The 27,951-nt window shown below is 44.8% G+C and overlaps 1 protein-coding gene across 1 annotated transcript; it reads left to right on the top strand.

Moving 5' to 3' along the window:
- Window positions 1-892: 892 nt before the first annotated feature.
- Window positions 893-27,906, top strand: MTMR9 (myotubularin related protein 9). The gene is made up of 10 exons (XM_050893709.1): window positions 893-1,380; window positions 4,367-4,475; window positions 5,194-5,319; window positions 12,504-12,677; window positions 14,700-14,917; window positions 16,573-16,734; window positions 19,999-20,140; window positions 20,727-20,947; window positions 23,053-23,204; window positions 23,937-27,906. Exons 1-10 carry the CDS (start codon window positions 1,196-1,198, stop codon window positions 24,086-24,088), a joined length of 1,641 nt encoding a protein of 546 aa, XP_050749666.1. The 5' UTR covers window positions 893-1,195; the 3' UTR covers window positions 24,089-27,906.
- Window positions 27,907-27,951: the final 45 nt, after the last annotated feature.

Raw genomic sequence — 27,951 nt, 5'->3', positions numbered from 1 at the left:
TAGCTCTGCCCCCTGCCTGCTCCCTGCCCGCCCCAGGGCTCTACCCTGCTGCCCGCTTCAGCCTGGGGCTCTGAGCTCCTGCCTGCTCCCTGCCCGCCCCGGAGCTCCGCCCCCCCTGCCTGCTCCCTGCCCGCCCCAGGGCTCTACCCTGCTGCCTGCTTCACCCTGGGGCTCTGAGCTCCTGCCTGCTCCCTGCCCGCCCCGGACCTCCGCCCCCCTGCCCGCTCCCTGCCCGCCCCAGGGCTCCGCCCCCCTGCCCGCTCCACGCCCGCCCCTGGGGCTCCCCCATCGCCCCGCCCCTTCCCCAAGCTCCGCCCTCCCCGCCCCCGCGCCGTTTCCCTTCCCCGTTGGCTCCCCTCCGGCGAGGCCCCGCCCCTTTCGGCCCAGCCCCCTCTTCCGACCCCGCCCGCCTCCCTTAAATTCCCCGTCAGGCTGCGGAACGGTTGTCGTGGGGCCGTTGGGGGCGCGCCGGGCCCCTTTGCGGCAGTACCATTTCCGGTAAGGGCGGGCGCGGGCGGGGATTGGGCCTGGCGGGTCACGTGAGCGCCCCACATCCGGGGAAGGCCCCGCGAGCTTCCGGCCGGTACCGCTCCGCCGGGCGCCTCCTGGGAGCGGCGGGGCCCGGGGGTCCTGGGGCGGCTCGGCGCCGCCGCTGCCCCCCCCCCCCCTCCTCCGCCGCCCGGGGCTCCCCTCCCGCCTCATCCGGTGCTCGCCCCCCCCCCCCCCCGGGCCCTCTCCGCCGGGCCTCCGCGCTACCCGGCCTCTCCCTTTGTCAAGCACCGAGGGTCTTCCCGCGCCGCCTTCCCCCCCCATCATCCGCTGAGCCGCCCCCGGGACCCCCCTCGGTCAGGCACTGGGCGTCCCCCTGGGCAAAGGGGCCCTGGGAGGGCGTCGGCCTTCTCAGAGCGGGGGTTGTGGTGTCCCCCCGCTCCTCCCTTCCTTCTCCCCGCATCATCCTTCCACCCCCCCACCCCTCCCCGGGATCGGGCCCGCTTTCTCCAGCGTGCCAGGAGACAGGATCGCCCCTCGGGTTATGCCCCTGCCTGCGTGCCTTCGGTGGCACCGTAGAGAGCTGCCTGCCAGTTGTATACCATCCCCAGGTTCTCCGTCCCATCCCTGCTGGTGTTGCTGAGGTTTCCTCAGCAAGTTTTTTGTGGTGAAGGCCTCCCCTGGCTCGTTCCCTTCACTAACGAGCATGGAGTTTGCGGAGCTGATCAAGACCCCTCGAGCGGACAACGTCATCCTGCACCGCCCTTTCTACCTGGCTGTGGAGGGGACTCTCTGTTTGACTGGCCATCATCTCATTTTTTCTTCGCGGCGTCAAGATAACGCTGAGGAGCTGTGGCTGCTGCACTCCAACATTGATTCTATTGAAAAAAGGTATGCCTCCTAATTTCCCTGCCTACCCATGCCTAAGTGTTCGTGTCTCATTATGGGTTGAAAAGTGGTTTTTCAAGACTGGCTCGCACCTCGGCTGTCTCAAATCCAGGTCTGGAGAGGAGAAAGGACAGTCAGTCAGAGCACAGGGCGGAATGTTGGCACGGGCAGGTTGATTCTCATTCAGTTTGGATGTTGATACTTGACTGGTACATCTTAAAGGGTTTTTTTTGTCATATATAGAGCTGGAATTTTTATGTTTAAACGCCTTTGTCAACAGTACTCTGTGTTAATTGTTCAGTGGATTTCAGCAGTAGCTCTTGAAGCACTTTATAAAGGGTGCATCTTTACCACCGTTCAATGGAGATGGAAGCCAAGGCGCTGATGAAGTGATTTGCCTTGGGTCACCCAGCGAAACTGATGGCAGAAGTGGACTCCGGACTTTCTCAGCCTCAGATCAGTCTCCTACTGCTCGACAGCATCATCCCCTTACTCCTCCAACCGCTTACAGAAATCAATAACACTTTAACAGCATACTCCTTGTGGGAGCGACGTGGTAAAGCTGAGTTGTAGCTGCAGCGCTCCCATGTTTTTTCTTGCCCATCTGCTTTTGTTACAGGGACTTCAGAGATTAATCTTCTCGCCGTCATTTCTGTCTGCTTTACATGTACTGTTGCCCCATCACGCTTCCCTCGTTGAGTGGCAGTCCCGTCTCACCTGGGCATCGTCTTCTGCTTCCTCACCTTGGTCCTTTTTTCAGTTTGCTCATAATATTTTATTTTTTTGTTAATTGCAAAGTCTTTAATTAAACAGACCCTGTTTTCCTTGCCTTTTAAGGAAATCTGGAAGAACAGATTTCCTTTCTGCCAGCAAGACTGGAAAAAAATCAAGCAGCAGCAATTAAAAACACCAGGTTACCTCAGAATCTGAGAATGGCTGAAGTAGAGGGCACCGATTAAGTTTTGTTCCCGTGTTCCTGATTTCTCTGAGTGTTTTCTGAGAAATGCTGAATCTTGGCCTGAGGGCGGAGAGGAACAGAGTGGTGGAAACCTCAGGAAATCTGTTCCCATCTAGTACTGCTCAGTCATCAGGGTGGTTTGGCCTCATCCTCCTTACTGCTTGTACTAAACCAGCCGTAGCTCCATTTTGAAAATTATTGTGGGCAAGCTTTTCTTTCTTTTTTTTTATTTTTTTTATGAGCTTAGTTGCAGTTACAACATAAGTTAAATCATTCCTTGCTTATTTGGTATTAAGTTATGGCGAGGGAGTAGTGCGTTGCTAGCTCAGTACATGATTTATAACAGAGTTAGCTACGTCTGCAGATACTCGCAGCCCTTATTGCCAGCCCTAGTTTCTAGAAGGTCTCTGGAGTAGACATCTCCCTCCCTGAGGATCCCTGTGTGAATGTAACTGCAATGAAACTCTGCCATATAAAAGGATAAGAGTATATTCTTCTCAGTGCTGGAGAGAATGCAGTAACAAGGCTCTTAAACCAGTAAAGGTTGTAGAAAGGCCCGGTTTGGCACGCCTTCAGGTTATTAGTGCATGACAACTGTGACATTGTGCCAGGTTCATGAAATCTGTTCTCCCACTTTCATGACATGAACGTCTTTTGTACAAAGCAGTGTTTTCCCTAATTATCAAAGCGTCGTCAAACTGCTTCTTAAGTTTTTGTAGCTTTTTAAGCCATTTAAATATGAGCTGTGGGGTTTGCTGAGAAGTGGAACAGTCTCTAGTGATCTCCTATGGTCTTTTTGCTTAAAGAAAACACAGCCCTGGTGATGTGTTGTAGCTGCACTATGTTAATACCTTGGAGATCTGTGAAATAGCGCTGCAACGAGGGCAAACGAGGCACAGGCTGGCTCTGCTGGAGTTGCAGAACTTTTCTGTCAAAATGCCTGTAGTCCTTCCTTCAGCACTGCCCAAATTGTAATTGCTTCTGCATGCGAACCTTTGTCTGCGCAGAAGAAATAGATAATGACCTTTCAGCTGTAATAATAATCCTAAAAATAAATTATAGGCACCTTTTGTAGCACAGTTGAAGCAACCTAAAGCTTAGCAACAGGTCTCTTGGAGCGTGTACAGCTCTGCCCTTCCTCGTGCATGCATGGTCTGAGGGTTAGGCCACAGGGGGCTGAAACTTGCTCCTTCAGGTCTTGCCTGCTTCTGCTCCTTGCATCGCCCTTGGCTGCTGCAGGCACTGCTGTGGGGTGTGAGGAGGCTCAGCTGCTTTTCCTTAGTTCGCTGCTTTGTGAACCAAAACCTACATCATTCCTGTGAACACTGGTGGCTAGTTAACGTAAAGAAAACACTCGGTTTCTGTTCAGGCAGCATCTTTCAGGTACGTAAGGAAGGCTGGAGAGGGCGTCTGTGAGCTGTGTTTGTTTTCTAACGTAGAGCTTTTTCTGGGTTGACTTGCATTGTAAGCAGCGGTGATGAGACCTTAACTTCTCTGAGGTCTGCAGAGCAAATAGCTCTGTGGCGCTGCAGGTATCAGAAACCAAACTTTCTTGTTAAAGACAAGGGAGTGTCATGTAGCCAGACTGAAATGTTATTTTAAAAATGAAATTAAACTCAAACGCTTTTAGCAATCCTCAAAGTTTCAATGCATTACTTTAATGAAACTGGAAACTTCCAGCTGAAGCTTCCAGTACTCTCAGAAAATACCTGAACACACCTTTTTCTCTTTCATGTTTTAAAGAAAAGCTGAGAGGAAAACCTTCTCTTTATCTCGTAATACTTATACTTCCACTCACTGCTGTATCATAAGGCTGGAATTAAAAAAAAAAAAGAAAAAGCAGACCACAACTTGCAAATACCAAATAAAGAGGTGGTTTTGTTTGTTTATTTTTTAAAGGTGATATTGCAGACAAATTACTAGTAATGGAATTTTGTCTTGTAGGCATGTGTTGTGGGAAGAGCTATAATACTTCATCATACCTTAGAAGATCCTGTTCTTAAAAGACTCTTTCTTCATGTCTTGCTGTAGGTTTGTGGGCTCATTGGGTACCATCATTATAAAATGCAAGGATCTGCGAATTATTCAGCTGGATATACCTGGAATGGAGGAGTGTTTGAACATTGCTAGTTCTATTGAGGTAAGAATTCATAATGGTAAATAATACCTATGTTCTCAGATCTTGATCTGACCTCAACCTTAACAGCTTTTTTTTCCAGTTAGGAAGGTTTTCATTGATGTTCTGGAAGGCAAATGAGAATTGTGGGATATTTCCTTTCAATTGTTAAAATACTGTTTGTTGCTTGTAGGTGTTTTTTAAAAAAAAAACAAAAAACACAACCCTGCTTTTCTTGATCAAATATCTTGCCATAGCATTTGGGAAAACGAAGCTCGGCTTCATTATGCTGGCGCATGAGGAGGTAAAACCAAATCAGACTGGTTGATTTTTCACGTGTCTCAAACAACATTAAGTGACTTCTTGAGTTTAAGCTCTGTTGTTAGTAATCAAGTAGATGCCATGTAGGATGTATCCTGTTAGTTATACCTGTTCGGTGTGCATCTTTCTCATCCTTTGGTGTGCTGTTACATAGTGTAGCCTGCAGAAATGATACTCTGTGTACAAACCCCCAGTTGCAGTTAAAAGCAGATGATAACAGACAATCTTTGTGCTACTGTTTTTTTATGTATGTTAAACTACCCTGCAGGTAACTTAGTATTTCAAGCTTAACGGCTGTATACTTTTGGGTGGCTTAAGTTTGCATCACCAATATTAGAGGGAAAACACTATTTGCTGTATGTTTTTTGGAATAAAATAGCAGTTTGAATTAATTAAGTAGCTGTTTTTCTCGCTCACACAGGCGCTTTCCACCCTGGATTCTGTCACTCTCATGTATCCCTTCTTCTACCGGCCCATGTTTGAAATCGTTGAAGATGGCTGGCGCTCTTTTCTGCCTGACCAAGAATTTGAGCTCCTCACTTCAGTGGTAAGTTGGATCTTAAGGATTTGCCCAGGCACTCAGATATGCTTGTGCAAGTCGTTTGTGAAGTATTTCACCCAGTAGTGTCTGGACTGGAAATCCTGGATGGTAAAAATAGCTCTCCGGTGCCTGGGTGAAAAGTGAGTGTTGTTCAAATGTTCACTCTGTAAACGTCAGGCACTTCTGTTTCTGTGCTAAATACTCCTATTTAGTGCTTGTGTTTCACCTTGTACAAATGGAATTTTGGAGCCCATTTAAAAGTTACCTGGGAGGACGTGAAGGTAGGAAATGTTTTTGTCCTTTGGGGATGGCCCTCCTTATTGTAAGAACAAATTTAAGACCTTTGGCCTGGGTTTGTTGTACTTAACTTTGCATCTGAAGTGGAGCGGGATGGATCTTTGTCAACCCCGTAATTGAAACAAAGCTGTTTTTTAAAAATTGCCAAGGATTTCTTAGCTCTCTAGGAAGATGCCAGTAGATAAAAATGCCTGATTGAAACACTCTTAGCTCTAGTTCATGCTGGGGAAATATTGGGAGGGTTTAGAGAGCAGGAAATTTCCAGTCCTATTCTTCCAGGTGCTGTGAGCACATGTTGATGTTATTTTGGTACCTATAGCGTAGGAATTGTTCTTATGGCATTGCCTGTTGTATCTGTTCTTCAAACTTCATTTTAGGATGCTGAATTTGATATAGTGGGAACTGGCTCAGTTGCAGGAGCCTACCTGTTTTAATAGTGCCTTAGGTTAGCATCTCTGTGTTCCAAGTCTTTGTTTCACATTAAATATGTGCACTTGCTGCATCATCTTAGGTTTCTGAGACCGAATCCATTAGTACAGCATCAAAGAACATTGATTTTTTTTTCTTTCATCTGCAACCCAGCTTGTCTGCAGCATTTATCACTTCTTGTTTATGACTAATAGCTGAATAATATGATTAGCTTGATCAGATTCATATGATGAAATCACTAGAAAATTAAAGGAGTTCAGAGTTCTTTCTATTTTTGTCTCATAATTACTCTCACATGTCCTATCTTCATCTGCTGTCAAAAGACATACAAACTGACCTGTTCTAATAACTAGCACCACAGTTTGGGTCTGAATTTCAGCTGGGGAAGTCAAACAAGTCATCAGAGTGTTCTGCTGTTTGGAGGCGAAGCAGCAGATGCTTTCCCAGCTCAGCAGAGGAAGCTTGCAGGCATTTCAATGAGAATCAAAAGGCCAGAAGCTGAAGTACTATCTGGTGAGAAGGGAGGAGTGCGAGAACAGGATTGAAGGCAGCAGAAGGAAACACTTCTGAGCTCAATGAAAGATTGCAGGAGATGGTTCTGCTTCTGTTCATGTTTTGCTTTCTATGTGTAGCTGAAATCCTTTTTTAGGTTTCAGGGATCAAATCACTTCTGATGGTTGTATTTACCAGCATGATACAGGTGCTAACATGGATCCATTGATACGCTTTTTTTCTTTCAGAGGTTTAAAAATGCATTGATAGCTTATTTGTGAATCTCTTGGCTTTCTGAACATATGCTCCTTGGAAGGCTTACATTTAAAAACCTGATTAGTTTATAGCACTATGTTTCAAGGGCAATAGTTCGTTTCTTTAAAATATGCATGTCTAACAGCTGTTGATTATTTCTTGGCTTTTAACCCAAAACTTCAGATGTAACTCCTTTTTAACAAAATGGTGACAAAAGCCATGTTGAAATGATTTACATTCCTGAACAACAGATAAATACATTGTTGACCAATTATTTCTTGTTCTGTAGTTAAACTGTCTTATATGACAGGCTAGAACAAGTAAATGGCTGATTTAATTTTTTTCTCCCATGAGTCAAATGAGTAGAATTCAGAAGGTTACCTCCCTCTCTGTTAAATCATCTGTCTGGATCTGTTATGCCTTACCTTCCCCAATATGGTAACAACTTGTCAAAAACTGCATTTCACCCACGCTGCAGCTCTAGTCATGTATTAATTCCACATTTGTCTGCTACAGGAGAGTTGTTTTAAAACTCTGACACATTCTGTAATGGCAAAGTAAAACTATAAAAGTTAAGATTAAAAAAAAATTTAGGTAATACATTGAAAACTTAGATAATATATTATGGTATTATACCGTATAATAATAATTTATCTGTTTATCTTGGCATATGTTGTGCCAAATGTGTTTTTCTCCCAACACACATACCCCCTGCATGATTTTACTCCATTGCATTGATCTGACAAAGTGTCATCTAGCATTGCCCCTAGAATTTGATAGCAAGCACTTAAGCGCTTTGCCCCTGCAGCTCGATTCCAGGATTAGCAAGGCTGCTATACTATCACAACATTCTTGCATTTAGTCCATGAAGGAGTTAAGGGAAGAACTGTTAAGGCAAATGATTTCGTTTGATCTAAAGAAAATAGAGCCCTTAACGAGTTTCAGTGGGCTGTCATTTGCTGATGGCTGTTCCTGTGTGTGCTACCTGTTTATTTTCTTGGGACAGGTCAGCAGGGCTTTTGTCAAACATCTATTTCATGAACTGCTGTTGTGATAAATCCGACATATCAACAGAGCAGCTCAGCTGAGAATTAAGTCACGTGAAGAAATCACTCAGTGTTTCACTAAATGTCAAAACTCCACGGTGCCTGCAGGCTCCGAATTATTGTACTGTGAGATGAGACTTTACAGATACTATAGACAAATATATGAATGGAGTAAAAGATGCACAGGATAGTTAATGTTTGCTCATCCAGCTTTTGGTTGTGTGTGTTGTGTTTTTGCTTGAAGCACTGGGTAGTACATGAGATCTGGATTGGTTATAGGTATGTGAGGTGAAATGTGTGTAAAAACTTGTATTCTTCACTGTACTACCACATGAGTAGTGAGTGGCTGAATGGAATTAGAGTATACACAAGGGTTTTCATATTTTTCTGAGGAGTCAGAGAAGAGCTAATACGTCAGGGTGGAACGATTTCTCTTCTGCCAGCTTCTACAACTGCAGGATACTGCAAACTGTAACTTGGGAAAATCAGTTTCTTCTTAAAGTTAAGTGAAGAGAAGTTTGTACAATAACAGTATAATTAACATGTAGGTATTTCATTGCCACCAAATTCACTTTCTTCATTCCCTCTCTTTTTTTTTTTTCCTTTCCATTGTGTTGTAGGAAAGAGCTCAGGGTTCTAGACAGTTCAGCTAGCTGTGCTTTATCTACTGTCCAGGAGCTGTTTAAAAAAACCCCTGAATTTTCTGGGTTTGGGTTCAGTTTGCAATGGCGTGGATAGCCCATATTTTGCTCTTATCAGACAAGCATCAATCTTTGCTTGCATCTGTTGTTATGCTTCTTGTCCACACACGTTCTGTTACTAACAGGGCTTGTTGCCTTCTGCCTGTTCCTTGGGAACGGCCTCTGTCGTTGCTGCTTTGCAGGATCCTTCAACGTCCCTGCTGGTTTCTCGACTTTCCTTTTAAGGCTTATTAGTAAAGCTTGAATTGTTTCACACTGTTTTGTGGAAAACAACCTCTCTTAGAAATTATAAGCTTTGGGAGGAAGGATAACTGTTGTTTTAGCCTTTCAGTAACACTTGAAAATCAGTATCTCTAAACAAGTACTAGGACAAGAAAAGTAGAAATGTAAGAGTTAATCCTGCGCTGTGTTTAAGAAAATACTACTGACTACTTTCTTTCTTTGGAGTCCTCTCCTCCCCTTTCTGCTCATCCCCCAGTCCTTTGCCGCTTCCAGCCTTAACTGGAATTAACTTTTTTTTCTGATGCCCTAAAGTACAGATCTCTTGCTGGGAGAAGTAAATGTTAACTTTGTACTTTCTCTGAGTTTCATGCAGCATACTTACCTGGTGGTGTCTGAAGATGAGGTCCCACCTCTTCTCTTTCACTGCAGTCCTTACTGCTTCCTCTATCTGCATCTACTGCTGCGCATAGTTGAATTGCTATTACCTCGCTCTTCCAGGTAGTAGTGGCAATTCTTTCTTCCAAACTGCAGACATACCCCAAGCAAAAGCCGAGAAGAGACTTGCACTGTTGGGTTTTACTGTCGTCTGATCCATGTTGAGGTATATTTTAGCAGTCTGAAGCTGGCATTGCAGAGGTTAACTGGATCTCTGCAGAAGTAGCTATGCTACAGAAGACAAATGGTGCTAATTGCTGCCGCTCTCTTCCTCCTTCCCATGTAACAGTAAATTATAGCTGGATGACATAACAGTATCATCTGTCTCGGGTTATAAATGGTGAGGAGAAGAGGTTATGGGCAGAGTTAAATTACCAAAGTGGAAGATAAATCAGGTCGATACTCTTCCATTCCTTTTCGTACTGGTGATATCAGTGACAGCCAGTCTCTCAAAAAGCATACCACAGAGTTTTGATTTTGCCTTCCGTACATCCTACGTTCTATATCCATGCATATTTTTTTTATTGCAAACAAATTACACACCATCATACGAAATCTGCTGTAATTTAACATAGACACCCCAAAAAGCTATAACAAATATCACTGTTGGCGCATTAAAAGCATGAGCTGTGACCAGCCAGCCTCCCTTATGTGATCCAGAACTTTTCACCTCCACCTATGACGTGATTGCCGGAGGCAATTTAACTTTGCATCTGGGAGAACCTCTGCTTTTTATAAAATGTGGATGTTCAGAGAAGCTGTTTTGAGGCTAATGAATAACGAAATAAGCTTACAACAGGGACGGTGCAAAACTGTTTGGATAGGCTACTGAATGGAGGTAGCAATTGCTGTTCTTGATGATGATAATGCACACAATGTGTACCTTTCCCAGCATCTTTTTCTTGGGCTGCCACCAAAAGGGACAATTTTGCTGTCTGCTATGCCGCGCATCCTGTGCCTTGGATCTGCTGCTGATGAAATAGTGTTGTGAATCAGATCAGCTTGTTCATCTGACGGAAAGACTTCATTGCCAGAAAACGTTTCTAAATCGATCCTAGTTTTCCATTGGAGCAGTGAGCCAGTCAGATTGATTTATATAACCAGGTACCAGTCAGGAGGTGTAAGGCAAGAGGTAGTAAGCCTCTGGAAGCAAGGAAAGAGGAAAAGAGACCTACTTCTGATCAGAGCTGTGTAACTAATGCATGCTAAACCAACCTTACTGGATTGACACGGGTTTTTGTGTGTTCTGTTACCACATTATTTAACTGTCATGCTTTTCTCTGACTTTCTGTGATACCTGCTTTATCCCCCTACCTTTTTGTCTAGCTGAAACTTTCTTTGAACACAAATGAGCAGAGTTTTTTATGGCATCTGTGTGAGGTCTCTGCCTGCTGCAGTGGCAGGCAAATCCTTCCCAGTCTGTACCGAAAACACCTCAGCTGAGGAGTTACTTAAGGTCTTGTTTGCTTTCTCACACTTGTGTCATGTCAGTGCATTGGAACTAAAAAAAAAAAAAAAAAATCCACCTTGAAAGCAGCTGCCTGTTCCTCTTCGAAAGGTTTTTATATTTCATTTTAACTTCTTTATGTCTGGAGCTTTTACAGGCAAATTTGACTGCTGTTCTGCTGCTGCTTTTAAGAATTTAATGCTGTCGTTAAAATCAAAACGTGTTGTAGGGGCTTCTGGGTCACTTTCCCCACCAAGGCTTCTGCCAGCAGCTTTTGTTGGCCATAAGGAATACAGGATAAGGATGCACTGACTGAAGATGCAGCCCAGCCAAGCCACCATCCTGCTGTCGACCACGAGCTCAGTTCCCTGCCAAACTTTAGGCAAGGTTCTGCTATGTGCCCCTGGGGAAAATATGTGCCTCGTGGCCATTTGACGTACCTGGATGGTGTCCTTAATGCAGGAGGCAGTGGTGTGGTACCAGCTCAGAAGCAGCAAGCCCTCCATGAAGGCTGGGCTTGTCTGAGGCTGCAGTTAGGGCAGTGTCAGCTCTTCCAGCCTGGACTTCAGTAAGTGAGGACTCCTCGTCAGTGAGACCGCTCGTTGACCTTTGGTTTTGCCTTAGATGGAGCCAAGTCCTGTGTCTGACCCTGGATATCAGGTAGTCTGAGTTCTCAAGCCAAGTGCCTGCGAGGGTGCCAATATTCAGCACTTCTTTCACAAGCGTTTGGCTGTTGGAAGCTGAAAAACTATATAACAGGAGTTCACGATGAGGCCTTTGTGCTGGTTCCAGGAGGTGCTTTTGGAGGAAGAGCTGTAGTGCTTTACGTGAAGCAGAGCCCATAGAAAAGAACCAAGCTGGAAATGTTAAATTGCAATTTTAACCTCAAAGCAGCCTGATTGTCTGGAGTTGGTGGACATTCTTGCCTTTCTTGGCCACCTTTGTCTTGTGGACAGTGTTACTAACTCTGCGCTCAGCACAGATGGAGGTTTGAGCCCGTGTTACCTGCATCTAAATCAATCTTTTTTTCTTCTAAATCTGCTGATGTAGGAATACGTTTCTGGTTTGGGGTCTCCCTGAGAGAGATATACCATGCTCTTACTTCCTATGAGATTGAAGCTATCTGCAAATGCAGTAAGTTATGTTGTAGTGTGTACTGCAGACATGCTGTCTGCTGTGTCTGTGAAATAATTAAAAGCCACAGTCACCCATTTCTGACCACATGAGCTTATTTTGTGCTGTTTGTTGAGGATGTGGATAAACCAGACGGGGAACCGTTGTTCAACAAGTCCTGCACCTCAAGAACCAGAGTTACCTGATAATTTCTTCCGTTGCTTACGAGCTTTATCTGCACGCTGGGTAATGAGCTCCTGGGAGCTGCTGCAACAAGATATTATGATTGCAGGCATCATCAAGAGGTGTGGGGGGGAAAAAAATAATCAGTCAACAGACCTATAAATGGATACTAAAAGGACTAGGCAGGGATATACCTTCTAATATCTCTTATACAACATCAGAGAGGTAGGGGATGAGGAGTGCGCTGCAGAGAGTGGCCAGGCTTGTTTGTTCTTGAATAGCATCTCTTCTGCCATGTTTTTGTTGGAAGCAAGATACGCTGCTGGATTTGATCTGACCAATTAGTGTCGTTACGCTGTTGCAGGGGGTCCGCATTCCTGGATGAACAAAGGTGATTATGCCAATAGCGACAACTGAGCTTTCATCTGTGGGGCAAATGGAATAGATCCCAATATGTGATCTGTGCGGGCTTTATCCTGAACATGGAAGTTCCTCTTCCCTAGTATGTTATGCTGTAACAGTAGTAATCTGTTGCCTGACACAAAGCCTATACGTTCTGATCTTTTTCAGACAGATGAATGGCGTCTAAGCTGCATCAATAAGGAATTCTCTGTCTGTCCCTCCTACCCTCCGGTTGTCATTGTCCCCAAATCCATCGATGATGAAGCGCTTCGGAAAGTTGCCATGTTTCGCCATGGCAGTCGCTTCCCAGTCCTCAGCTATTATCATAAGAAGAACGGGATGGTAAGCTGCATTTCAGTAATGGTTGTACCTGAAGGAAGTGTGTGAATCTGTTTAATGAAAAAAGAACTTGTGCTCTAGACTTAATACAGTTCATGAGACGTTTGCTTGTTTCATTTTCCAACTTACTAAGTGTATGCAATGAAACTGGTTCTGGATGATGGAATGAGTCATCTCCATCCTAGAAATAGCTATTAATCCGCTTGTTTGGAGCGTTTGTGGCATGAGCTTGCTCGCAGCAGTAAGAGCAAGATGAGACTTGTAAAGCCACTGCTGGCACCCTGACTTGCTTTGTCTGCCAAGAGGTTTCATGCTGAAAGGATGGCAGAAACCACATTGTCCTGTCTCTGGGTGGTGGGCCGTCTCCTTTGTAATGGAGGCATGATGACAGCAAGCGTACCCAGAGCCAGCACCGCTTCTGCTGTGTAACTGTCGAAGGAGCGATCAGAACAATCTGTTCTCCAAGCCTGTCAGTATAACATGTTGCAGGAGTAGCAAATTCTTGGTGTTGCGCAGACTTTACCACCTCTCGACAAGCCAGAATCTAATTGAGGGACTGATACGCTATAATTAAGAAATGCACTTTATGAAATTGTTGAGTAATTCTTCGTACTTCTTGCTGATGTAACCAGTTCTGAGGATGTTGGGGTGTCCAACCTGCGGCTTGTAAACTTGATCCAGGCTTCTGAGTCAAATGCTCTAATGTGTTCTCACCTCCTGTTGCCAAGATTTGTAAGCCCTGAATTAGAGGACGTCTAGTCTGACTTAGTAGTACCTTTGGGGTTTTTTTGCTTTGCTTTAAAATCAGCCATCCACCGACTTCATAAGTCGTGCTTTCTGCTTTTTCTCAGCTTGACTGAAAACTGTTGAAGGAAGATTTGTTCAATTATCTCTCTGAATGGTGCATGTTTCAAGTGTGAGGAATATAATAGCGTTTGACTCGGAGTGCTTGAACTTGTGACAGTAATGCTGTCTGTCACGTCGCTCTCCTGACTCTGAGTTCTCGAGCGTAGCTGGGGTTGCTGACTGGCTGCCCTCACATTTTAGTTATCATTTGAGCTGCTGGGATGCTTTCTGAATTGAAAGGCATTTACTAAAGAGAAATCTCAGCTCATAAATCTGTGGACCTAAGGTTTATTAGTCTAGCCACTGGGTAAAACTGTACCTAAGAGGCATCTTTAACACATGTATGACTTGAGTTTTAAAAATAGAGTTGGGAAGAGACCTGAAAGATGACAGTCCTGAAAATGTTGGCTTATAAAAGAGCCATCAGCAGGAAGCCAGTTCAATGGCTCACAAAGATGGTACTACAGGAATGATTAAAGGGATAGAGCCTCTAAGAAGACGTCTGTAATTTAGAAAGTGGCCTGCCAAATGATTGCTCAATTCAAGGATGTCTAGTTTATTTTTTTAAATAAATTCAGTCCCTGCAAGGGATTGCACTTAAAAGAACCGAAGGATTCGGGGCAAGGGAGAACAGCAGCTGTAGGAAGAACTAGAGGGACGTTTCTGTGCATCAGGCAGTGCAGATCAGGGCGTTTGCTTGTCTGTGTCCAGGCATGGTGGATCAAACTTGAAGCAGGTGGAAGTAGGAAGTGCGGTGGGGTGAGAGCCGCGCTTGCTGGTGCAACTCCACAGAGAAGAGCTGGAGATCCAGGAGGGCCCCACTTGAATTTTACCCCTGAACTCATGGAGGAAGCTTTTTAAGGTTGAGCTATCTCACTCCTGTAAGCATTCTTACAGTGACCTGAGTTTTTATGGAAAATAGGCGTATCCTGTGTGAACTTCAGCGGCACGCTGCTCTAGAGAGCCATTCACCATACCTGGCATTGAGACCCAGTGACCTAATGCATCAGTTTGCAGTCTGAATTTAAGAAATTCTAAGAAATCCTCCAGTGGAGGGATGTCCTTTGTATAGTGAGTTTAAACCTCCAATTCTTATATTGGAGCTCAAGTGATCAGTGACTTTCAATCTTAAGTCTCTACATTTTCCAGTGCCTAATTCATGGTTATTTGTCCCCGCAGGTCATGATGCGAAGTAGCCAGCCTCTTACAGGTACGAATGGGAGACGGTGTAAAGAAGACGAGAAGCTTATTAACGCCACGCTACGGCCTGGCAAGCGTGGCTACATCATTGATACAAGGTCCTTGAATGTTGCCCAGCAGGCCAGGGCCAAAGGAGGGGGCTTTGAACAAGAAGCGCACTATCCCCAGTGGAGGAGGATTCACAAATGTATTGAGAGGTGGGTGAAATCACACAGGCTCTCCTCTGTGCTTGGCTTTGTCGGGTTGCATTGGCAGAGCCATGCTAGCTCCATAAAGTATTTGCTTCTGTAAGAAGTGGCCGTGTATCCTGGTTGCTGTCAACAGGGTCACGTGCCGTTTTTGGCGAAATCGGGGTATGTGGATGATAAAGGTATTTGGCTTTGGAAAGCTGTGTTTTGGTTCCTTGTTCTGAACAACCTGCTGCAGCTTTCAGACACTGGGCAATCTCCCTGTGCCATCTCTTTCTCTGGCCATCTATAGCTGCACTCTGGCCTTCCTGTGTTCCCCTTTGCAGTAGTGCACAGGAATGAGCAAGTCCCTTGCCAGAAAATTTCTGCAGGTGAGGATTTGTTCTGTGGCAGTCACACTCCTCTTATCCAGTACTTTTCTCTGGACATCTAATATTGTTTGGTCATTTGGAGACAAGTTACTAAGTTAAATAGACTTTTAGTCTGACCTTGTTCAGCTGCTCTTGAGCCTTAGTTTTGGGGAATCCTTCTACACAGACACGCAGTAATGTTACTGGAGCTATTGGAAAGCAGTCGCTCCACTCATCACTGGATAGGCCAGCTCTTGAGGAGTTAATATAAGGAATTTCCTGACCGTTGCTTTGAAGTATTTGGTTTTGCTTCTAAAAATTTTATGTGAACTTAAATTTGTTGATTATTTTACAGGTGGACATAAGCATCAGATAGAGAGGAATGAATAAACCACAATATATGAAGACTAAATATCTCATGCTATTATTATTTGGCTTTGTCAGCTTTTCTGAGATCTAGTCTGCTAGCTGCTACCTCTATTAGACCCGAGCATACACTGGAATCAGCATTAAGTGGCGTTTGATCCATCAGTAGTTTGATGCCCCTGTAAGGCACAGTGTGAAACAAGACCAGAGAAGCATCTGGTTTTATCAGCTGCATGCTGAATACCGGCTTTCCGGGGCTTGAGGACACAATGCAACAAATGCAGAAGTGATACAAAATGTGTTCCCTCCCCCAGTTTTTCTTACATTCGTAAGAAATTAGCCGAACTAATCTTAGTGTGGTTCTACGTTGAGAAGTTGAGTCTAGTTTAAAATTTTCTGTGTTACAGTGGAGTTGTGGCCTTGTGATGGATGGCTTTCAGATTACTGTTGCAGCTCTGCAGGTTAAAACTCCCCCAAAACTTCTGGTGTAGTACAGAGAACAAAGTTGCAGCACTTGAAGCTTGGCTGACACTTGCCAATGTCCATGCCAGGTTGCAGTCACACTTGTATTTGGTAATGGGAGTGAGATTACTGAAACACATTTTACATGGAAAGCATTAAGATATGGCTGAACACACACAGAGTTCAGGTAAGATAAGGAAAAGGCCTTACTGTTGTAATGCCTTATGAAGCAATTTGTTCTGAAAGCTAAGAGACTATTTATGTCCAAAGAGTGGTATTCTGCTGGCAGTTAGCCATGGCTTGGCATTACCGGTGAAAGCAGGTTTGCTGAATGAGGAGACATGACTTCTACAGGGTCATACTTTTTGAAATAACTGCATATAAATCGTAGTGCTTTATTTTGAGATCAGTGTATTTCTCTAAGCGTGTTGTCCTGGTTGCTATGTTAATGCTTATGTTTTCAATAATATTTTGCTTTTCCCAAAGGTTTAATATTCTGCAGGAAAGCCTCATCAAACTTGTGGAAGCTTGTAACGACCAGTCACACAATATGGACCGCTGGCTCAGTAAACTGGAAGCTTCCAACTGGCTGACTCACATCAAGGAGATACTGACTGCAGCTTGTCTAGCTGCTCAGTGTATTGATAGGTAAATCTTTTTCAGAAAGCCTTGAGTTTCTCATTCACTCGTTACAGATTGCTTGTTAAATACCTCTGTTTCCACTTTAAGTATTAGTAACTGGCCACCATGAACTAGCTTGCTTGTACACATGCAAGATACTGCTTCATCGTGGTTAAGGAATGTTCCTCCAGTAAATGATGCTTGCATTTTTAGAAGTACAAGCCTGAGGGAGGAAATCTTGACTAAGAATAGGTATTAGGTCATCCAGTTAAAGTATATTCCTATGTCTGATGCAACCAATCTAATTTAGTTAGTTTTATTGAAGGTTTAGGTTAGAATCGTCATAGAATGGTTTGGGTTGGAAGGGACCTTGAAGATCATCTAGTTCCAGCCCCCCTGCCATGGGCAGGGACACCTTCCACTGGACCAGCTTGCTCAGAGCCCAGTCCAACCCGGCCTTGAACACTTCCAGGGATGGGGCATCCACAACCTCTCTGGGCAACCTGTGCCAGTGCCTCACCACCCTCACAGTGAAAAGCTTCTTCCTAATATCTCATCTAAATCTCCCCTCTTTCAGTTTAAAGCCATTACCCCTTGTCCTATCACTACATGCCCTTCTAAAAAGCCCCTCTCCAGCTTTCTTGTAGGCCCCCTTAGGTACTGGCAGGCTGCTATAAGGTCTCCCCGGAGCCTGCTCTTCTCCAGGCTGAACAACCCCAACTCTCTCAGCCTGTCTTCACAGGAGAGGTGCTCCAGCCCCCTGATCATCTTTGTGGCCCTCCTCTGGACTCGCTCCAACAGGTCCATGTCCTTCTTATGTTGGGGGCCCAAGAGCTGGATGCAGTACTCCAGGTGGGGTCTCAAGAGAGCGGAGTAGAGGGGGAGAATCATCTCCCTCGACCTGCTGGTCGTGCTGCTTCTGATGCAGCCCAGGATAGGGTTGGCTTTCTGGGCTGCAGGCACACATTGCTGGGTCATGTTGAGCTTCTCATCAACCAACACCCCCAAGTCCTTCTCCTCAGGGCTGCTCTAAATCCATTCTCTACCCAGCCTGTATTTGTGCCCATCTGAAATGCTGTTTGGTAGCCTAGTAAAGTGAGAACACAGAGTCTTTTAAAGAAAGTCCTTTTTTTCAGCTGAAAGTTTACAATACCCCACCTCACTTCTAGAGATTAAAACAACGGCATTTCCTTGTTTTCCCCAGGAATTGGTCCAGTGCTTTTTCCTCTTGAAATTTTTATCCCCATAGTCCTATCTAAGCAATCCTGTTCATCCCTTATAAGTGCTTGTGACCTCGTTTAACCTGACATTTCTTTAATAAATACTGCTGACTTGGTTAGCTTGTCCTCAAAATGTCTTCAGACCTCAGGCTGGAGAGCAAAAGCTAGCTGTCAGGTGCCAGGGTTTGTAAGACCAAACGCAGGGGTCTAAATGTGATTTCTTTGTGGCTCTGAGGGCGGAAAGCCGTTCTCAAAACTCAGGGAAAACCTAGCTTTTCATAGCAGCTAGGCAATGTGTTATACAGATACACAAGTAGGCTGAAGTGCAATCTCATTGGTAAAACAGCATTACTGCATTAAAACATGAGCTGCTGTGCTTTTTAAAAGCACTGACGGTGCCTGTTTAGTTATTGACTCTGCCAGAAAAGGATTGCTCTTGATCAATAGTTTTATCTGTAATTCTGTTCCGCATGTGTATAATGAGGAAGATCGGTGACGAAACTCTTCTGGCTTGTTGGGACAGTGGACAATTTCATCATTTTTAACCTCAGCTTTGCTTTTTCTGTTTACCTGGAGCTATGGCAGGCCAGCTCGGCATTGGTGCCTGGCCCACCTCGTTCAGAGCCTGGAGATCGTAGCTGAGCTGACAAGGATGGTTCAGTTATGTTCGCTGCGGGGAGGGAATGGCTGGGACAGGTCTTGCAGCATCTTAAAGGTGGGGGGCCTGAAAGATGAAAGGGGAGAACAGCGTTATCCTGGTGTGCCCCGCTTCGAGGAGTGCATAGGCTTGCAGTGAGCCTTTGCAATTGTGCTTGGCTGTTACGCAGCCTCTTTATCTGCCTCTGCCTGGGGGGAGGGAGAGAGTGTCTGAAGATTATCTGTACTGTAGAGGGACTGCGTTTGTTTTAGACATAGGACTATAGACAAAGATGTTGCAGTGTTCAAGGTATAGATTTTTATGCTTTTCACTTCAAAAAAGCAAGTAACGTGTGCAGGGTTACTTGCTTGGTAGATTGATCTTTCTTACCCACGCTTTGCTGCTTAGGTTGGGTGTCTGCACAGAAAGAAATACAACCTGCAGTTCATTTCCTTTCTGGGTGTAAGGATGTTGGCAGAAGTGAGACGTTGGGTCAAGGTTTGGGAAGAATAAGGGGAACAAATGCCATTTAATATCATCCGGCCCTTCCCTCAGGGGCACATGGATGAGATTCTGATACTGTATCCAAACACAGCCTGCGCTGGAGGAAGAGGGGAGGGAATCGGCTGTCCTGGACAGTCCCCACTGGAGTGTGGGGAGTGACAGCACATCAGCCCCTAGCACTGTGCAAAACCTTCCTGCCCCAAACTCTCCGAGCTCCCTCTGCTCCTCGCACTGTTCTGCAGATTCACTTGTGCTGGCTGGTGAGTGAGGAGCCTTTGTGCTTGCCTCTTTGACAAGCTTCCTTCCTCAGTGCACTAACTCTGCTGCCTTTGTGGAGGCCAAGCTCTGCCACTTCTTTCTTTCTTCTGAACTGGCTTACTGGCTTGCTTTTCTTGCAGTAAACCCCAGCTGAGGCCCAAATGCAATTAAGCCCAGGTTTGAGCAAGAATCTCATAGTATTGTTTTGCAGAGCATCTGAGGGCATGATATGTCTTCATTGCAGTGCTTATGGGAAGATTTCGGAGTACTTAGCAAAACAATAAATGACACAAGCAAATTTTGAGATGCATTTCCATGCTATAACTCAAAAGGGTTCCAATTCAATATAGTGAGAACCACAAAAGAGATCTTGCTGTGCATCTTCTGTCAACGTGGCAAAGGGTCTGAATTTCCAGAATGCTTAGCAAGAAACTAAACCTTAAGTGATGCAGAGCTCTGGTTAGTGTTGGTGAGGATCCAGGTCGAGAAGGTGGTACGTTTCCATGTGGGGTGGGGAGGGAAGAAGGGGTCAAGAGCCAGCAAAACTTCAGCATTGTCAGGGTAGTGACACTGGTGTCCATGGGATGTAATGGCGTCCATGGGATGCATATGTCCTTGGGATGCGTTCTGCTCATTCATGCTCTTATTCCTTTCCACCTTTTTCTTTCACAGGGAAGGTGCATCAGTGTTAGTCCACGGGACTGAAGGAACTGATTCGACACTCCAGGTAACTTCTCTGGCGCAGATTATCTTGGATCCAAGGTGCAGGACCATACGTGGCTTTGAATCTCTTGTTGTGAGGGAGTGGCTGCAGGTAAGAAATGCCTATGGACAAAACGGCAATCTATTCCAGTGACAGTTGTATTGAGAAATAGCCTGAGAGGCAGCAAACAGGTTGGGCCTTGTTGCGGCCCTGCTTAGTGTGAATGGCCTCTGTCCTAGGAGCAACATCATTAACTGAGTCGTTTGCACCTCTGGCACTCCGTGGGGCCTCTGCCTCTCGTGGTAGTTTTCTGGTTTTGGGGAACTGCCTGTTTTGTGTGCTCAGGGTGAACATCTCTTTAGAGAACGCTGTTCAGACTAAAGCACAAAACCTTAGTTCTGCTCTTTGTACTTTTGCAGCTAATGTTCTCAGCCGGGTCCTTTGGTGCACCTACACCAGTTTGTTCTTGGTAAAATTCTCTGATCGAATACAGGGCTATTTACATAGCCTGAAAAAGGCAGCAGAGTTGGTCATGGTTGCTAGCAGTTTGTTACTGGATGCTTGATGAAGTTACAGTTGTGGAAAAGAGTAGTAGTAGCATAGTTGCATGGACAGAACTAGCTCTAAAGTCTTTTTGCTACATGTACTCACATCCCATTACTTTGTGTGTGATGCTTTCTCTGATTCTTATGTATAGGCTGGTCACCCTTTTCAGCAGCGCTGTGCCCAATCAGCCTATTCAAATAGCAAGCAGAAATGGGAGGCCCCAGTGTTTCTCCTCTTTTTGGACTGTGTGTGGCAAATCCTTCGTCAGTTCCCTTGCTCTTTTGAATTCAACGAACAGTTCCTCATTATGCTCTTTGAACATGCTTACGCTTCACAGTTTGGGACTTTCCTGGGAAACAACGAAAATGAAAGGTTGGTGAGGATGCTTGCTTTAAACCCTTTAAATATCGGGCTGTATCTGACAAAAAAAAAATCTCTTGGTTTGAAAAAGGGTGAGGGTGCTTGTGCGGTCTCCCTTAGCACAGGTGAGCTTCTCTTGTTGCAGTTACGTACGCTGATGCAATGTTAGGAAGCTTGTCCCTCTTACAAGTGGGACAGGGTGACTAAAGAAATTTGTGGCATGGTCAGGGAGTTGAATTAGTCTTCTCCAAGTCCAAGCTAATGCCTTAGACTGTCTTTTCTGTTTCCCTGTGCGGCCTTGGCAAATCTCCACCCATCACCAGTTTTATATAGTCTCTTATGCAGAAACTCTTTCCATAAAAGAATAAACAGCTAGAATTCAACAATGATGTGAGTCATAGCTGTGGGAAGCAAACTTGTCCATGCAGGCCTGGAGGAGAAGGTCAAGGCAGTCAGAGGCCAAAGCTGGAAAGTCTGGTTCTTACCTTAACTGCCAGGGAGTAACATGACTCTGTAACCTGGTTGTCCCGACGCCCCCAGGAAGGGAAGGCTTTGGTTTTTACATCATCCATGAACTGTTGAAAGTGGACACCGTGGAAGATGTTCTGTCAGAAGGATCTGCCTCACAGTTACACCTTGGCAAGAGCTTTACTTGTTTAGCTCTGAGCGCCACGATTAGGTTTGAGGTCTTTGTGGCCTACTGCATGGCCAAAACTTCAACAGAAGGACCAAAAATCCCTCCAGCCGTAACCTGTGACTTGGGGAAATGTGAATTGGCAATCTGCACTGGCTGAGCGAATGCTACGAGCTCTCGGATGCTTGTGCGACTTTGAAAGGAAGCAGCCAGGACTGCATTCTGCTGGAAGCTACCTTGTCAGGTAATGATAGGCCTGCGCTGAGCTTGCTTACAGGCTCGTGGAGTTTAAGGCACTTGAGCAGACCAGCACCTAGCTTCTGAATCCTAGCCTGGGTGAGATGCTGTGCTGTACCAGTGGGGCAGCTCTAGGCATGCCCTGAGTAGGGCTGCTGGGAGTAGTAAACAGGGTGAAGCCCTGGAGGACTGGAGCCTCCCATGGCAGATGGCAGCTGCCAGAGAGGTTTGGATTCCTGTTTTGAACTTGGCAGTTCGGTTCTCAGGACTCCTGACTCCAGTAAGACCATGTCTGATGGTCTCCTGCTTAACTGAAGACCACTGAATGAGTAGAAGGGAAAAATAGAACTGATATTACAGATAAGGCAATTTAAAGGTTCCTATAAACCGCTCTGCCCTTAAAGTAATCTTTGCTTAGAAGAGCCTCTTCTGTCTTCTGCAGGGCTGCTGAACTGGTCACCTGCAAAACCAATGTAGGCTTGAAACCGATAGGACGAAATTTGAAAGAGTATCGAATGTTACACGTAATAACCTGCCTGTCACACCTGAACATGTCAGCCTGTGAGCACAGAAACTATTTGAAGTCTGATGTTAAGCTTGTGCTGTCTGAAGCATTCACGGAGATGGTGTGTCTCCTGCCTGGGTGGCAGTTCAATTTGCTAGTGCATGCAGAATGAGGTCTGCCAGAATCTAAGGAATAGAGACCCCCGTGTAACTCCTGGAGGTGGGTTTGACCCAGGAAAACAGCACTGATTTCTCTGTGTTCCGATGCTTCCTGCCACCAGAGGGACCTAATCAGACGTGCCCATCGCACAATTCCAGCGATAACGCTGCTTTAATGTACTCCTGAGAACTGCACTATGATCCTTCCTTGAGGCAGACCTACCACACCTCCCAGCTCCATCTTAACGCAGCAGTTCAAACCCTTTTCAAAAGCTGGCCGTCAAACCACTTTGGGGAGGTGACCAATTCTTCGTCTGGACAGAAGACAGCTAACTTCCACCCAACTTATAAATGTTATTTCCCCATCTTTTCTTCAAAACTAATTGTAATCGGCTGGGTTGAGTAAATTGCTTTAGGTTTACACCATGTGCCCTGTTGGTGAGAGGTATTGAAGGGATTAGCCTGAATTGTCTGGGCTCGTAGCACATGGAAGAGCTTGTGGCCTTCTAGTCTGCGGGGTTCTGACAGAATGAGTCTTTACAGTATAAAAGTGAAAGCTAACTTGTTCCTGTGGGTTTGTTAGGTCTAAACTGAAGCTGCCGCAGAAGACTATGTCCCTGTGGTCCTGGGTGAACAGGTCTGAAGAGCTGAACAAATTCCAGAATCCTCTTTTTGAGGCCAACAGCCTTGTCATATGGCCCTCCGTTGCCCCACAGAGCCTGCAGCTCTGGGAAGGTAAGCCAGGCTTGCTTTTTTTCCATTACAGGCAATATATATTTTGGGCTACTTGTAAAGCTTCTGAAGTGTTCGCTCCTGTTGTCTCTGCTCTGTGCTTAGTCTGTCTCAGCTGATGGTGATCTCACTCCCTTTGAAATCTGTTCCAAAATGTTTTTGGCATGTGCCATCCCCAGAGGCACAATGCTTTCTCCTTCTAAGGTTTGGTCACATGCTACTCTTTGCCAGCGAGCCTTACTAATACCATTTAACTTCTTAGCACAGTATTTCTGCAGTGATATAGCCTAATCTATAGATGTTCTGCAGGCCTCAGGCTTTTGTTCTATATCAACCAAGACCTCCCTTTCTTCATTACTGACCATGTTGGCCAGGATAATCTGTGTGCAGTAGGTTCCCTGCTGCAGAAACTTTTTTCTGTCCCATGTACGCTGAAGAGTTACAGCGAGGCAAGCAGGCTGTCGTGGCTGGGTGGAGACTGAATATGGATTGGTCTGATCAGTATATGGGGGAAAAAAAGGCATGAAACCCCCTCATTTTTTCTTTCTTAATCTTGTTGAATAGAATGGTGAACTTGAAGAGGAGGGTCAGTATTTCTAAATGCTATTTGGGGGCAAGGGTATGGAAAAAACACGTAAACTGTATGCACGTTACTTGAGAGCTGATGGAATATGAATAACGTTTCCTCCTTGTAACAAGAAACCCTTCTGACTTGTGCTGTCTCTGGGCTTGCAGGTGTCTTTCTTCGGTGGAACAGGCCTTCCAAATTCCTAGATGAAGCCCATGAAGAAATGATCAACATCATAAAATATAACAAGGAACTTCAGGCAAAGGTTAATGCATTGAGGAGGCAGCTAGCAGAGATGGAAACAGATGATAGGATGTAGGAGAACCTGTGAGCTGGCAGGGCTTTGCCTCGGGTCTCTCCAGTCACCTTTACGTTAAAGACTAAACATGGAAAGTGCATGTATTGCAGAGCCCTCTGGGTACAGTTGACCCTCAGTCCTCCCACTGCTGAAACCTTCACTTCACACTATGTACCTCCCTGCTTTTTGGGAGGGATTTCTGTTTTGTTTACAGAAGACATACACAACTGGGCATAGTGTCCTCTCTTGGCAGCTTTTCTGTCTCGAAATTGTGTACAGTGTCAGCAGAAGCTGGAACTCTTACCTCCACCCAACTGTATGGATGACCAGGATGGGCCAAGAGACAGGATGTTTCACATTTATTTTGGACTTTTTCTGGTTTTGCTGAACTCTCTAAACACTCGGCAGGATTAAAATACAAAGTTATGTACAGATAGGTAAAGGCATTTTGTCTTGAAAGCACCTTTTCTCTCCAAAAGTAAGTAAGGCAGCTTAGTTCTTTAGTTTCCTAGAAAAAAAATCTAACTACAGGTTCTACCAGTCTATATGATACTCTCAGTAGCCTTCACATCGAACACTTGAGTTTTTTGTGTTAAGCATTGGCTTGGGAGCAGTAAGTTGAATACCAAACCAGAGCAAGAAATTTCAGTGCAATACAGAACTGAAGTAGGGATTCTGCTGCTAATCTTTAAGCCATGACCTTCAGGTAGAATTGTCCTTCATTGACAAATATCTCCTAAGGAACAACAAACTTTTTTTTTTTATTCTACCTGAAAAACAGAAAGGTGAAGTAGTTGGTGGAGGTGTTCACTTGCAAAACAGTGGCTCAGAGCTGTCCTTTTAACTATAGCCGAGCTGCCCTCTAGAAACTTCGGGCTGCACTGGCTGGTTTTGTACACTTGAACAGGTTCACAGCATTGCTAGGGTGCAAGAGCAGCACTTAATCTACAGCTCGACAAAACCCTTTTGCTCCACTTGGTACGCTTTTTTCCTCTCACGCTCTTACTATAAGTTTTGTGAAACATCAAAAGCAGAAGTTGGGAGTTGAGGTGATCGAACATACCAGGTAGCTGCTGCAGATTAAGAGGCCGTCACACTACAAAAATGCTAATAGTTTAGATCACTTGTAGCTGCTAGAACTGCTTAAAGACTTTAGGGATAAGCTTTTTTCCAAATAACTTTGTATTTTGTAGCTGATCTTTGTGGTTTTTGTGACTGCAATCTGCTTTTATAAAATCAGAGTTTTCGCTAGAGATTTTTTTCTCCTTTAAAAAAGACAGATAAGAGTGGGTCTGCAATATTAACTCACCTAGGCGATTGTTCAGCTTGATTCCATCGGTAGCTGTACATGACTGAGAAGACTTGAATTAACAACAGTGCATGTGGCTGGGATTATCTTAAAAGGCGCTTGCTGTTAGCCTGTTTCTACTGAAATGAATGGAGCTGCGTTAGGTCAGTGTTGATCTCTCTGGAAATTGTTGAGCTTCCGTGACACTTTACGATGTTTTGGAATGAAGCTGCCTTTGTTTAAAAGCCACTTCACAAAAAGATAGATATATGTCAAAATGCAGGATCTTTAGTTGTCATAGAAGCATCTGGAGAGTAATCTTCTGCAAAAATCATGTAACCACTAAATATATCCTAAGAAAAGTTCTATAACCAAGGAAGCTATATAAAATTATGTGATTAGTGATTAAGTGCTACCTTAATGCCTTTTGCTTCAGTCCTTATTTCCTTAATTATTTTCATCTTGACTAAGCTAAACTTAGACCTAAAGTCATCTGGCTTAAAAAATAAAAAGATCCCTTTTAAACCGTTATTCACTTAAGGCAGAAGAATAATTCCCCCTACTCGTAATACCAGTTTCTTTTTAGGTTTGGAGAGTGACAGTCTTGTTCACTTAAATCAAGTCTGACGTAGGAAATGCTTCTCAGGGTGGCTGGTGATCTGTACTGCGTAACAGGGGAGGCACAAGTTGGCTGTGCCTTCCTCCTGCCTCCAAACACTGGCTTCTGGAGCTGCCTTCTGGGTATACTGCGAATGTAAGCCCTGAAAATTATTGCTCGCCCTTTAAAATTATGTCTATGGGATCTGCACCTGCCTGGATGTTGTATCCCTATCCAATTCAGAATATCTACTGTTCCTGTACATCTGAAATACATTATCGCTAGCCAGATGGGAAGGATTCAGAAGGCGCCATTTTCTCCATAATAGACTATACATAAAACACACTTAAAGGTTATGCAATTTCCTAACATAGTAATTATATATTGAGCTAAATAATAGAGAAGCAAAGAGGGGTGTTTTTTTTTTTTTATCTAATTGCCTGGCTGCTCTAGTCTCTCATGCAAACTGCAGGCATCTGAGGAAATTGGGTAACCAGCTGTGACAGCTAACAAAAGGCAGAAAATTCTCTCTGAGCTGGCATTTCATCCTCAATCCACACCCAAGTGCTCTGTGTTTGCCTTGGCTTAGTGGTAGTGTGGATCACAGCCTTCATGTGCAAATGCTAGTGTCGTTCTGAGCAGCCACAGCGGTTTCTTCCCCCGATTCCTCTGCCGTGCATCACCTTGTATTCGCAGCAAACAGCAGGAGCTGGAGGTTTAAGTTAACCTGCAAATAATCACCTTCATGAGACGTTACCTGGAGCAGTCCTGCAAGGTATTGGCCATGATGGAGTTGAGACAAGATGTGCGGACCCTTGCAGGTCCTCCTGGGGCAAGACAGTTCACAGACCTCTTGTGTCAGGCTACTCGTACATTCTCTTTTAACCTTTTCATTCCCAGTGCTTCCCAGGCTCCCGTCTGGTGGCTACTGGTATAATACACAGCGGAGCACTCCAGTTCTTTGCTTACCTGCATGTCCACCATATTTATTCACATATTTAATATTGATGATCAACTTGCTTCCTCTTAGAGGGGGATGCCTGCGGGACTCTGCCGCCTGAAGTCAGTGACACCCTGTTTGCAGGTTCCTTGCGTCTTCCTGAGCTGTAAGCACTGTGGCAGTGCCCAGCTCTGGCTCTTCGGTCTAACACTGCCTTACGCTCTTGCTGACACCCCTGCTTCTGCTCTTTTGCACATAGCTATCTGTGTAATAAGCTGGACACTGAGGGCCGCCTCCCCCAAACTCAGGGGGCAATCAGTGTGGACACTCTGCCATTTACCAAAAAAAAAAAAAAAAAGGGAAAAGGAATTAACTTGCACAGTTTTCATAAGGGAATATGTACCTTCAATATTTTGATTGTATTGATCTAACTCTTGAATGTGGCGACTGGTTTAAGTGCACTATTGTCCATGTTGCATATGATATAACTTAAATTGCACTGTACAGCATATTGGCGTCTAATGTATGCTTTGCTAAAGCCTCGGAAAGTGCTCTCGCGTACAGGTTCCTGTATGAGGGGAAAACGTCTATACTAGCACTCCCTTTTTTTGTAACTGTGTGACATTGAATAGCACTGTGTGATGTGTGCTATGTATCTGTTAACTATACAAATTTAAGTGGTGAGTGCACTTCTGTCCAAACATCTGGAATTGCTAATTGGACTTGGCTGCTGCATCAGTCTTTTTCTTTTTTTTTTTTTTAAATGAAATACGTAACAGGGCTGGGAGTCATGTGCTATTGTTAGATGTATGCTGTATGTGTACAGAATCCCAGCCGCTGTGGTGTTGAATATATTCTAAAAAAAAAAAAAGTAACAAATCTGAGGAAAAAAAACTATCATGGCTCAAATTGCTTAGCCATTTGGGGGGAGAAAAACAGATACAAAGTGGCTGTAAACTTTGCTGTAGATATGTTGAGAACATAGTAGAAATGTCTGTTCAAATTAAAACCTTGAAGACTCTAAAAAGTTCTTTAATTACGGTGCTGAATCTTCTTTA

The sequence above is a fragment of the Gymnogyps californianus genome, chromosome 3 (genome assembly GCF_018139145.2).
Source record: "Gymnogyps californianus isolate 813 chromosome 3, ASM1813914v2, whole genome shotgun sequence".
NCBI lineage: Eukaryota > Metazoa > Chordata > Aves > Accipitriformes > Cathartidae > Gymnogyps > Gymnogyps californianus.
Note: the sequence above shows the minus strand (reverse complement) of the source record. Positions and strands in the feature narration are given on the sequence as shown.

Bases quoted from the DNA above. Each gene is read 5' to 3' on its own strand.
- MTMR9 (XM_050893709.1), top strand. From the start codon at position 1,196: ATGGAGTTTGCGGAGCTGATCAAGACCCCTCGAGCGGACAACGTCATC. The intron at 16,735-19,998 runs GTAAATCTTTTT...TTTCTTTCACAG, and splicing joins GCTGCTCAGTGTATTGATAG to GGAAGGTGCATCAGTGTTAG. The intron at 23,205-23,936 runs GTAAGCCAGGCT...CTGGGCTTGCAG, and splicing joins GAGCCTGCAGCTCTGGGAAG to GTGTCTTTCTTCGGTGGAAC.